We start from the raw sequence: 13,323 nt of genomic DNA, 5'->3' as shown, positions 1-13,323 counted from the left end.
TCATTTGGTTGTAGATATTACAGTGAGATGACAATCAACTTGAACTTAAGGAATCTGTCAAATCCAAAAAGTCCTCTATTGCATTTTAAACATTGCATTCTGAAAAAGTCCATCCTTCAAACAAGCAAACCACTGCTGTCCCCCAAAACCCATTCAATGTCCAGGTCAGTGGTCCAAAAGAGAAAGATGGGTTAAAAAGTAAAAATATAAAATTTCTAATAGTTTAGCAATATCTGATATATTATTAAGAACCAACTTTTCATTATTTGTTTGCAAGCACAACATCTGAAAATGTTCTGAAATTTTTAAGTTTGTTTAAAATCTATTATTTTACAACTACAGACACAGAATTCTGATTTTCTATTCTAGATAAGTATTTAATAATTGGACTATACAAAGTTTCAATAATTATATCATTTTTGAGAATTCACATGATAACATTGGAATGTACTGGATAATTTCTGAGGAAATTCTGCAATGAGGTAATTACCACAATACTCAAAGCTAATACCGTATTGGCCTGTGATACTCCACGCTCTCCTCATTTTATGCCTTCTATAAATATGAGCTAATGCATTGTCTTGCTTCTTATCCAATGGTCATTGTATTGAAGTCGAAACTTGTTGGATTAGCTAGTAAAATCATTTTTTCCAGGCTTCAAAACCATACAAGCTCCTTCCTCTATTGAGACTCCTTTCTATCTCTCGCAAAAGTTATTGGGAGAAAATATCTGCTCCCCATCTACCTTCTCAAAATTTGCATCTTTGACAATGACTCAGCTCAAGGTTATAGCAGTTCAAGATTTCCAAAGAAAATCAATCATTTTTCATTGAGGACTGAATCTGAGTACTAGCATGCAACTTTAAGAAAACACCAAGGCTTCTTCTAAAATTTGGAGCTGTTTGTATGTACTTTGCATTAATGTTATATTATTAATCTATTTATGGAATGAAGTACTTCTGGTTTGGAAACCAGGGGTGTGTTGTGTGTTTACTTAAGTGAGCATGACATTTGGAATTATGCTGTTATCAAACTTGAGAGAAAAAGAATGTTGGTAGTTTATTGCAATTTTGAAATTACATTATTATTTTAATGGATTGCCAGTAATTAAATAATAGGTATTTTATATGGTTTCCTGTAATATGACTAGGAAAATCTATTCACCTGAGCTTCTGCTCCTTCATTTGGCCAGCTACGACCTTCTATGTTTTGAATAGGCAACTAGTTGCTATTCAATAGATCAAATGTAAGCCAGCAAATGCACTGAGAAACATGGAAGCCCAGGAATTAACTTTCAGCTTCAGAAGACTAAGCATACCCTTTCAGTTTGCCAGTGAACCTCCATAACGCCCAGGGGCAGGGCCCATTGTTGCTTGCATTTGCTAGTGAGGCTGCCATTTGGATCCTCCACCATCCAAGACTGTGGAAAAACTTTTTCAGCATGTCAGTTGAATGATAAGCTCTTCTCCAACTAATACTATTTTCCCATAACATGCTTCCACTTGGTTAAAGACCAACAATAATCTCTCCTGTTGTGCGCTGTGTTTTTTGGCAATGCCAGGATGTATCACAAGAGCTGTCCTCAGTAAATGAATTCAGTAATATTAGAATTTACTGTACCAGATACTGACATTGATGGTTTAAATTGCAATTTCTCCACATTTGCTATTAAATTCCAATGATAAAAGCTAACTTAGTCTAAATACAACCAATAAATTTCTAATTGAGGAAGAAAATTGCATTTTGAATTGTCGCACCTTATTCTCAGTAACATGATATAGTGACTGTTTTATTACATAGTTACATTGTGAATTTTACATTCTGTGGGAACCCTGATCTTTCAGTAAATACTATTAGCGGCATGATCTCTAATATTGTCAAATAAATCATATTTAATATGTTACATTATACAGCACAATGTAATACAATATATAAAGTGAAATTCCTAGACACACATAAGGACCAATCTAATGTTTGGATCTTATTTCTTTGGTCATTACATTGAAATATTGGGCAGAGGCTGAATAACCAGATCCCACCTATTTCTCCTTCCAATTGAAAGGCTACCCTAAATGTTTGGAGTAGGGATTGATTTTAAACCAAATTCTTAGAGGATAAAATAAGTTTCACAAAAAGTACAAGTCAGGCTGATAGCAAATCAGCATTCCAATTTACATCATGCCTGCTATTCCTTTCCATTCAGTGATAAGGATGTTCCACAAGATGTCATTTTCATCCAATAATTGTTAGAGCCTAGAAATAGGTCCATTTGCACATTTTTCATGTCTTAGTGGAAGTTATACTGCACAGTTGAAAAATGATTTAAGTTTGCTACAATGTAATTCGTCATAGAAAACTTCTGGAAGTAATTATTGTAAAAGTCAAATATGCTTCTAAGTCTTCCATCTGTTTATAACATCACTAAGCCTATGTATTGAAAGTAAAATTAACGATGTAATTTTACTAAAAGCTGTACAGGCCCCATTCAAACAATAAGCTCTTAACAAAATTAGGGTGGTACAAAATCTCTACTTGAAATTTGACTTGATTTCAGACAGTCTTTTATGAATGTGTTGCAACACATTATTCTCTTACAAAATACAAACGCTTCATTATAATCAAACAAAATTGTTTGCAGTCTCCATACCTCATTACCTTGATTTTGCCCAAAAGGTTAATCCTAACTACTCAGTTCAAGTATTTTATTTAAGTTTCAGTGTATATATCATGTACGAATCAGTAATTTTCCTGCAACACAAGATTCATTGTTCACTAGAGCACTTCATAGTACTAAAACCAGGCAGAATGACCTTGCCTTTTGTATACAGGTCTGCTTCCATCCCTTTGTTCATTCGCTGCACTAAAAGTTTCTCATACAGTAATGGGTGGTAGGCACCCAAGGTACAGGCTGCATCATAATATCTTTCATGGTAGTGACAGAGATCAGTCTGTCTGATGGAAGGAATATATTCATAGATGTTGACTTTATCACACAAAGACATCATAATGAGAATTCCTGGAGAAAGAAATAAAATAAATGATTACCACATTTTTCAAGAAGAAATCCTTTTAAAACATTTTAATATAATCAGTCTACATTTAATTAAAAATACTTTTAATGGGATGATAGTTGTGATCAGCACCAATGACAGTTTTGATTTACCAAATGTACAGGTTGTCAACTGAGTACAGTACCACTTTTACAAATTTTAAATTAATGAATAACCTGTGACTGTCTAATCCATATTTTCATCACCAGGTATTGGTATGGAAAATATCTATCATTCCTCATCTGTTTATTTTGCAAGTATTTTTCAATTGAGGAAAATGTTAATGTTCCAAAACAAGTGTTTCACAAAAGTAAATGAATACAATAAACTGATTGATTGAGGAAATTAAACAGGAAAGTGGCACTGAGATCATTTACCAGCCATGACTGTTACTGAATAGTAGAACAAGCTGAAGGGACTAAATGGTTTCCTCCTGTTTTTATTTTACGTATTTCATACAAGTCATTTGTGATATCTGCTGAATTTTGTTTTGAAACTTATGAGTTTTAACTAAAATTTATCTCAAAAGACTGAGCTTCATCTTAATATTTTACCTCATAATGGTTGAAAAATCCATTAATCACCTCCGGGCAGGTGTTAACTTATTGCAAAAAAGCACTTATAATGGATGTTATATGATTCAGTTGAAAACTACAGGATGTTTCTCTTCCAGATGAGAGAGAGGTTGAGTCATGGCCAGAAATCAACTCCTGCCTAAGCAAGGACCTGGACCCTCTGCGATTTGCCTATTGTCACAACAGGTCTACAGCAGGTTCAGTCTCACTGGCTCCCCATTCGGCCTTGGATCACTTGGGCAATAGTAATACGGGTTTCCCCCACTATCCGAAGGTAGAGTGTTCCTATGAAACCATTTGTAAACCGAAATGGCGTAAAGCGAAGAAGCAATTACCATTAATTTATATGGGAAAAATTTTTGAGCATTCCCAGACCCAAAAAATAACCTACCAATTCATACCAAATAGCACGTAAAACCTAAAATAACACTAACATATAATAAAAGCAGGAATGATATGATAAATACACAGCCTATATAAAGTAGAAATAATGTATGTACAGTGTAGTTTCACTTATCAGAATCGGGAAGATTGAGCCAAAACCGATTTGGAGAAAAAAAAAAATTGGCACATACATGCATGCACACACACCTGCCCGCGCAAGGCTTCATGGGTGTTTCTCGGGTAAACAAATTTAAACCAGGCGTCTTTTTTCGTAAAAGCAAAAATCCTCTTTCGATCAGCAGTCTTATCACAGTTGGAAAGAAGCTCTTCCCAAATCTGGCCGTACGAGTCTTCAAGCTCCCGAGCCTTCTCTCCGAGGGAAGAGGGATGAAAAGTGTGTTGGCTGGGTGGGTCATGTCATTGATTATCCTGGCAGCACTGCTCTGACAGTGTGCAATGTAAAGTGAGTCCAAGGATGGAAGATTGGTTTGTGCGATGTGCTGCGCCGTGTTTACGATCTTCTGCAGCGTCTTCCCGGTCTTGGACAGGACAACTTCCATACCAGGTTGTGATGCACCCTAGAAGAATGCTTTCTATGGTGCATCTATAAAAATTAGTGAGGGTTTTAGGGGACAGGCCAAATTTCTTTAGCTTTCTCAGGAAGTAAAGGCACTGGTGGGCCTTCTTGGCAGTGGACTCTGCTTGGTTGGACCAAGTCAGGTCATTTGTGATATTGACCCCGAGGAACTTAAAGCTTTATATTAAACCTGATTCAGATTTTAGTCCCTCATTTTTCTCAATTCCTCCACCCCACCCTGACTTCAACAGGACATGTGATATATTCTACAATCAGAGAAGGTGACACACTCTTATAGTTGGATATTTGAAGTTAGACAGTAGTGTCATGGTGCAAGCTCACTTCACAGACTGGGGAAAGGTGAATAGTGGTGTTTTCCAGGGATCAGTGTTTGAGGTTTAACTATCTTTATTTATATTAATGATCTAGACATGGTGACACAAGTGAAAAATGCCCTCAACAGTAATGCTGCCATATATCACTACCTGCTTTGCAGTTGACAGTATTGTGAACTGCAAAGCATATGATGATATATTGCAGCATTACATAAATGGAGTAGTGGAATGTGCTGAGGGATAGCAGATGATGTTTAATGCAGAGAAACGTGATGTGAACCATTGTACAGTGTGAATTTAAAAATTCCTGCATTACTTTCCATTCACTTCTGGTTTATGATGTTGCTGGTGAAGCACAGCGACCACTTGCTGGCAGCAAAAACAACTATTAACTACTTTAGTAATCACACTTTTTCTCAAAAATGAGCACTGCAATTATTAGCCTTTCTTTTGGAAAAAATTAAAATCCAAGAAAGCATTGCAAAATGAAAGAAAACCAGGCAGGCTACTTAATATCTTGTCCATTCTGCACCATCTAAAGATTAGCAGTTAATATACTCTTTAAAAATATCTATTCCTCACTTCTCTTTTCTTTCTCTGTTGCAATGAAACTGGAATTTTTATGAAGGGCAAGGGAAAATTCTGAGCGAGAGGGCTAATGATCACTTGGAAAGTCAGGAGCTAACCAGAGAGAGTCAAAGGCAGATTCTGTCTGACCAATTTGACAATTTTTTGAACAAGTGACAGTGCACTGATAAGAGTGTGATCAACATGGACTTCAGTTAAGCCTTTGATAATGTCCCTCATACAGTAGGAGACCGGTTCAAAAAGTTAGAGCTCATGCTAAGTTAGCAAACTGGACCCAAGTTGGCTTAGCAGCAGAAGGCGATGGTAATGGTTGTTTTTGAGATTTGGATACCTGTGACTAATGTTATCTCACAAATATTGGTGCTAGGACCCTAGTTGTTTGTGATGGACATGAATACCTCAGATATGGATGTGGATGTGTGAGGCAATATCAGCAAGGTCACAGATGACACAAAGATTGGCAGAAATGTTGAGAGTGTGGGAGGTAGTCTTAGACAGTGAGATAATCAATGTTTTGCTCAAATAGGTTGAAAAAAAAAACAGGGTTTAATCCGGACAACCACAAGATGATACATTTTGGAAGCACTAATGAGGCTAGGATCCATACCACAATTGGTAGAATCTTGGAGTATTGAGGAACAGAGGGACCTTGGAGCACAAGTCTATAGATCCTTGAAGGTACAATACAAATAAATATCATGGTTTAGAAGGCATGGATCACTGACTTTCATTAGCTAGTGATTTGAATACAGAAGCAGTACTGAATACAGTTCTCCAGACAGAATGATGGAGTATTGTGTGCATTTCTGGTCACAAAAGTATGGGGTGGATGTGATAACGCTGGAGAGGCTGCAGGGCAGATTCACCAGGACATTACCTGGGATGAGGCAGTTCAGTCACAAGGAGAAATGGAAGAAGCTAGTTGTGTTCTTCCGGGAGCAGAGAAGGTTAAAATGGCACATGACTCAGGCATATAAAATTATAAGTATTGTGATCACATTTTGTGATCTATTCTTCATGGCAATCTTGAAAAATATTTTTTAAACTATCAGGATTCAGACTTGGAAAAATATAATATTGAAAGTATATATTAATAATGTCACTTGGACAGGCTGCTGCAATTATCTGTGCTGTGCCTTCTAGTTTTACCAACTCATTAAACTCTACTTCAGATATACAGCAACCAAAGCTGCTCTTAACAATAAGGATCTAGAAGCCCTGAGGGGCTCATCAACAGGATGTCAACACTGATGAATATGCGGGATCTGTGACTGGCTACGATGGAAAATGCATTGAAGACATTATCACGCTTAAACATTACACCACCAGGGCAAACCAGGAATCATGACTGACTGCAGATGTTCATGCCCTGCTTAGGGATCGAGATGCTGCCTTGAGATTGGGGGATAATACAATTCTAAGGTCCACAAGGGTTGCACTCTCTCATGCTATCAGGAAGGAAAAGTGAGAATACTCACAGAAAATTCACAGACACCTTTGTGCACCAGGGACATGTGGAACATGTGGCAAGCTATACAAACAATAAGAGATTACAAGTCGTCTCTGTGTGTGTCAACAGCAGTGACGCCTCCCTTCCTGACAGGCTGAATGCCTTCTATGCACAACTTGATGCAGTGAATAATATGATATTGAGGAAAGCCTACTCTCCCCCCTGAGGAACAGTTACCCTGTCTGACCGCAGTAGAGGTGAGGAGTATCCAAGCCAGGGCAAACCCACACAAAGCTGCTGGGCCGGACAACATTCTGTATCTGGTCAGGTGCTGAGGGATTGAGCGACCCAACTAACAGAGATCTCAATGGACATCTTTAATATCTTCTTGCAACAGTCCACTGTTCCTACAGGCTTCAAGGCAGCCACCAACGTTCTGGTGCCAAGAAAGCAATGGTAACTGGCCTAAATGTCTACCACCCAGTGGCACGGACCTCAACGATAATGACGTGTGTTGAGTGGCTGGAAATGCATTGTATAAAATCCCACCTTCCGGCTACTTTGGACTCTTTCTGCTCTGCCTACCCCTCAAGCTGGTCAACTAGTGACGCCGTTCCCTCAGCCCTCCACTCTGTTCTGTCCCACCTATCAAAACAGAGCCTCACACACCAGGATGTTGCTCATCGATTTCAGCTCGGCATTTAACACAATCATCTCTCAGAGGCTGATGGGTAAACTGTCCTCATGAGGACTCTGTGTAATGAGGACTCCCACTGTAACTGGTTCTTGGACATCCAAAGCACCAACACACGGAGCATTGCTGCTCCCCAGAGCTGTATGCTCAGTCTGCTGCTGTTCACGCTTTTGACTCACACTGCCAGATCCAGCTCAAGCTGCATAGTCAGATTTGCTGATGATTGGCCTCATCAACAGCAATGATGAGTCGACATACAGAGAGAAGGTAGAGACACTCGTCAAATGGTGTAAGGACAACAGCCCGAGTCTCGACACGGACCAGACAAAAGAGACAATTAGGCACTTCAAGAGGAGGCAGGTCGACCATTCTCCATTGCACATCAATGACTCTGCCCTGGAGAGAGTGAAGAGCACAAAGTTCCTTGGTGTGTACATAAGGGATGATCTAACCTGGACCCACACCCCTCCTCATTCGTCAAGAAGGCCCTGCAGCATTTCCACTTTCTGAGTAGACGGAGGCTTGCACCCACTTTAACAACTTTATACAGGTGCACCATCGAGAGTGTCCTGTCTGATAGCATCATCGTGTGGTACGCATCCTTAAGACCCTACAGGGAATAGTAAAACCCGCTGAAAGGATCACTGGGCTCTCCCCCCACCCTGTGACATTTACTGGGGGTGTTGTACACGAAGGGCCTGAAGCGTTGTTGGGGAACCCTACCACCCATCCCACAATTCCTTTGACCCACTTCTGTCAGGAAGGATGTACAGAAACATCAGGACTAGGACTGCCAGGCTGGGTCACGGCTTCTTCCCTCCGGCTGTGAGACTAATGAATACCCTGCCACCACCGAGGTCTCGGCATTGGGACAGCATGCTGTATACTTTCTACCTGTGCTGTGCACCCACCTGCATTTTGAATGATATTAACTTATTTGCAGTAATATTATGTTTTTTGTGCTGTGTGTCATACATATTTTGTGGGTGCAGTGTGGTCTGGATGAACGTTGTTTTCTTTGGTTTTTTATATATATATATATATATAGTCAGATGTTAAGAAATTTGAACTTGCAGTGCCCTGAAGCTTTCACTAGTAAATAGTAATGTGTTAAATCTTTATTACCTGTAAAGCACCTTTATGTACATTGTGTGATCCTACACAAAAAAACCAAATGTAATTGATAATTATGGACCTCCTGAAAATAACACCATGTTCTTGGTTTTCACTTCAGGGCCCTAGTCTCTCGATCAACCCTGGGAACCTGATTCTTTATGTGACATGGGTATTAATTAATCAGGCTCTCAACCCCCATCAAACTCCACACCTCCCACCCCACATGCAATAAAAACAAATTGCACAAACCGCAACAAAAAAAGAGCAAAAAACAGAAACTAAAACACAAAATCAAAAGAATCCAGGCATAATTGGATCGGCTCAGTGCTTGTTATCTGCAGAACAACTGTACCATCAGGTAGGAGGTACAGAAGCCTGAAGGCACACACTCAGCAATTCAGGAACAGCTTCTTCCCCTCTGCCATCCAATTCCTAAATGGGCATTGAATCTTTGGACACTACCGCACTTTTTATTTTAAATATACAGTATTTCTGTTTTTGCACATTTTAAAAATCTATTCAATATACATAATTGATTTACTTGTTTATTATTATTATTTTTTAATTTTTTTCCTCTCTGCTAGATTATGTATTGCATTGAACTTCTGTTGCTCAGTTAACAAATTTCACGTCACATGCCGGTGATAATAAACCTGATTCTGATTCTGTTTTTGACAACCTGATTCAAAGATTGCCTAAAATAGCAACAAAAAAGGAGCAACCAGAAACACATCATAACCTGAACTACAGGGTCCGATCCACAAACCACAGAACCAGAACTCTGGCACCATCCTCCAACAGCAACGTGTGTGAGAGAGACCATTCCAATGCAGGGACCTTCCTTCGGGAGGGTCTAGCACAAGGGAGAGAGAGTACGTTACACGCAAACACTTTCTTCTGGCAGTAGTAGTGAGAGAGAGTCCGGTAGATGGCGCTGAAACCTGCTTGCCTTCCGCTCATTCCTCGATCGTTTCAATCTTCCTTGGCAGTTTAATTGGCGAGAAATGGAGTCAGTCATGCGCTCGAGCCCGGTCTCCAGGCTTCTTGGCCTTAAAGCCACGCACTTCACTTGAGGCCTCACAGAACCCTCTTGGAGACAGCAAAGCACCAGATTGCTCAATCGGCCAAAAACACACCACCAAAGTGTAGATCACAGGCTCCAACAGTAGCCAAATAGCAATTGAAAGAAAAAGGAGACATAAAAGAAGTGAAAGAACTAGTTTTGTGAATCATCTAGAAGATGTTGCCCTTGGTCACATTGTCTGTTGGTGCCATCTTCTTCCGGATTAGAATCAGAATGGAGTTGATGGGCACATATGAGAGTGCAAGTTACCCGGATATAAATGGAGAGGAATGTGCCTGAGAGCTGGCATATACTCAGTGATCCAAGGCACTGACCTAAACCTCTCCAGTTAGCCACAATTGTACCATCATGTCATTGAAATATTTAATGCTCAAGAAAATATAAATTAGGTAGGAATGGCAATGCTTCTTGCTCATCTATGACTAAAGCTAGTACCCAATCTCCAACCTACCCATCCCTCATGCCTCCTTAATTAGTTTTGATTATATTTCAAATCTCTAGTTCCAAAGTAACTATCTGAAATTTAACATAACATACACTCAGTGGTCACTTTATTAGGTACACCTGTACATCAATGTAAAAACTAATTAGCCAATCATATGGCAGCAACTCAATGCAAAAAAGCATGCAGACATGGTCAAGAGGTTCAATTGTTACTCAGACCAAACATCAGAATGGGGAAGAAATGTGATCAAATTATTCAAAGAAAAACTATTCTAATCACTGGAAATATAAACATCAACAATGGACTGCCACAATATTTAAAATAGTAATTTTAAATAATTGCAAGGTATTTATTACAAGGGTTTAAAATATTCCTTGGTGTATTTTGTTTTATTCCCATCCTTTGGCCGTATATTTTAGCTCATTTTAATGGTTTTAAAGAAATTTTTGAATTGGGATTTTAATTAGTCATTTAAATTCGTGACTGTCAGTCCTCTGAGATGAAGGGAATTGATTATGGATTTAAAAAGCTCTTAGTATTTGTTATTATGGCTCTGCAAATAACAGTACCAATGAATCCCATTACAAAACCTGGCTGTAACTGTACAAGAGGTTGTTAATCTATTATAATGCTTGCTAATCTTCGTTATTGATCTGAGACAGCTTCAGTGTGATGTCATTACCAATCCATTAGTAATCTATGTTAGTTCTTCTGTTACTAAGAATCTTTCTGTAAGGCTAGTTGCTGTAAATGCCAGAAAGGCTTTTCATAAGACGTTCAGTAATAGTAGTAAGTTTTAAATGTTTTTTGCTAAAATATGTGATTTGTACTTGGTGCAGTATTTATTTCTGTAAACCTATATCACTTAATTACTCAATTGTTAATAATTCTACAAAGAGCGAGCTCTGCTTTTATTTTGGGATGAAACATTTGTATAATACTTGGAATAGTGTTTATAAAGAAGGGGAGTCTTGTGCTTTCATTAGGTTATTTGCTCCTCTTTACCATTCTATTGTCTGCTTTCTGAAGATGAATATGTGATCACTGATCTTTTACAACAAATACTAAAATAAAAGCATTCCAATTAAATGTATCAAGGTGGATTTTCATATGATGTTCTGAGTCAGGGTAGCTTCCAACCTGATGGCATGAATATAGATTTCTTGAACTTCTGGTAATGCTTCCCCCACCACCAACATTTCACCATTCCCCATTCCCCACTCTCGCCTCATCTCCTTATCTGCCCATCATCTCCCTCTGGTGTTCCTCCCCTTTCTTCCATGGCCTTCTGACTTCCCCCATCAGAATCCCCATTCTCTAGCCCTTTATTTCTTTCGCCAATTGACTTCCCAGCTCTTTACTTCCCCCTCCCCCCTTCCAGTTTCACATATCACCTACTACCTTGTATTTCTTTCTTCCCTCTTCCTACCTTCTTACTCTGACTTCTCATCTTTTTTTTTCTGCGGTCCTGATAAAAGGTCTCAGCCCAAGACGTTGACTGTCTACTATTTTCCATAGATGCTGCCTGGCCTGCTGAGTTCCTCCAGCATTTTGTGTGTTGCTGCAGGCCACAACTGGTGAGTAGGTTCAGGGATTTAGCTTCTCTAATGTATGTATGTATCTCATAGCATTGTCAGCATTTAAGCAGGAGACTCTTCAACTACTAGTGTTTACAAAAAAGGTCAAGGAAACATCAATTTTCGTGGCTTTGTGGATGGCATTTACCACCATCTCCCTACCATCACCTCATTAAACTTTGAAACAGGTTTGGAAAGGAAATTTTTGCAAGGAAATCCACATAAGACAAACGTGGACAGCACGTGCTAGTGTGGAACTCTGACAATTTGCCACTGACTGGCAAAAAGGGTGATATTTGTGTTTTTTTTAAAAATGCATTTATTTATCCTTGCACACTAAGAGCAACTAACACGCAACCCATTGTGAAAATAAATACTCAGTGCCAGAGATGGCTTGGAAATAATTAACACTTACTAAATCTCAAATATTTCTGTGATGTCTAGTGGAAAAGTGCTGAACTTTTATCTGGTAAACCTCTCAGAGTGATACTGATGCTGCAAAGTTCAGGAACACTCAGGCTGAATGGAACAAGAATTTACTGACTGTGCTACTGTTTATCTTACCACAAAATGCTCTTCTGAGGGTAGAAGAAAATAATAAGGGATCCAGCCATTTTAAAATATAAATCAGCTGTCTGAATTCAATGCTCACTTGGAATGTACCACCCCCGCATCAATTGTACAGAGTCATTAAATGGAGAAAAACTGCACCACAGACAGTAATCTAAATGGTTTCATATGACCAGGCAGCTTCCAAATAACCATAAATGCCATATTAAGAAACTTCTAAGATGCAGTTTGCTGCACAGAATCTCACACAAGACCAATAAAAAAGTCAGTTTGGGGATGTGAATTGTGGTTGATGGGAAAAGAAGTGCAATATGCTGCCTGTATAATGAAGGAATTGTGGAAGCTGTCAACTCCAGTGACTACTGCAGCAGTGATTGCATGGTAGGCTTAATAAATACAAATCAGATAATCCACCACTGTAAAAAGAAGTGTTTTTAAATTTATTCTAGCATAAATAAAAGCACTGAGAAAGAGGAACAAACACACTGAATATATGCCGTAAATTGCATGTGATAATTGGATTAAAAATCAGATCGGAGTTTTTATAATCATACAGATCAGAAAAGGTGGCTAAAGTTAACATAGGTCCCTTGGAAGATGAGAAGGTGGAATTAATATTTGGTAATGTGGGAATGGCCAAGGCCTTGAATGACTATTTTGTGTCAGTCTTTATGTGGAGGACATGTGTAACATGCCAAAGAGAGATGGAGAGAGAGACTTGATGGAATTCTTCAAAAGAAAGAATAACGACATCCTGTAATCTCCATGCTGTTAAATATTGTTGGGCAAGAATTATGTACTTCATAGACTGCTTGCAATAATATAGCATATCATAGAAGTAGGGAGATATTAGAGAGCACCAGAGTTGTTCCTTAAGT

General features: G+C 38.8%; 1 protein-coding gene across 1 annotated transcript in view; it reads right to left on the bottom strand.

The window, feature by feature from the left end:
* Window positions 1-2,762: 2,762 nt before the first annotated feature.
* The window catches only part of st6gal2a (ST6 beta-galactosamide alpha-2,6-sialyltranferase 2a), a 61,695-nt gene continuing 51,134 nt past the window's right edge, over window positions 2,763-13,323 (bottom strand). The window contains exon 6 of the mRNA XM_072263198.1: window positions 2,763-3,016. Within this exon, the coding sequence (XP_072119299.1) occupies window positions 2,763-3,016 (254 nt within the window). The remainder of the gene's footprint in view (window positions 3,017-13,323) is intronic.

Source organism: Mobula birostris, chromosome 7 (assembly GCF_030028105.1).
Source record: "Mobula birostris isolate sMobBir1 chromosome 7, sMobBir1.hap1, whole genome shotgun sequence".
Taxonomy (NCBI): Eukaryota; Metazoa; Chordata; class Chondrichthyes; order Myliobatiformes; family Myliobatidae; genus Mobula; species Mobula birostris.
Note: the sequence above shows the minus strand (reverse complement) of the source record. Positions and strands in the feature narration are given on the sequence as shown.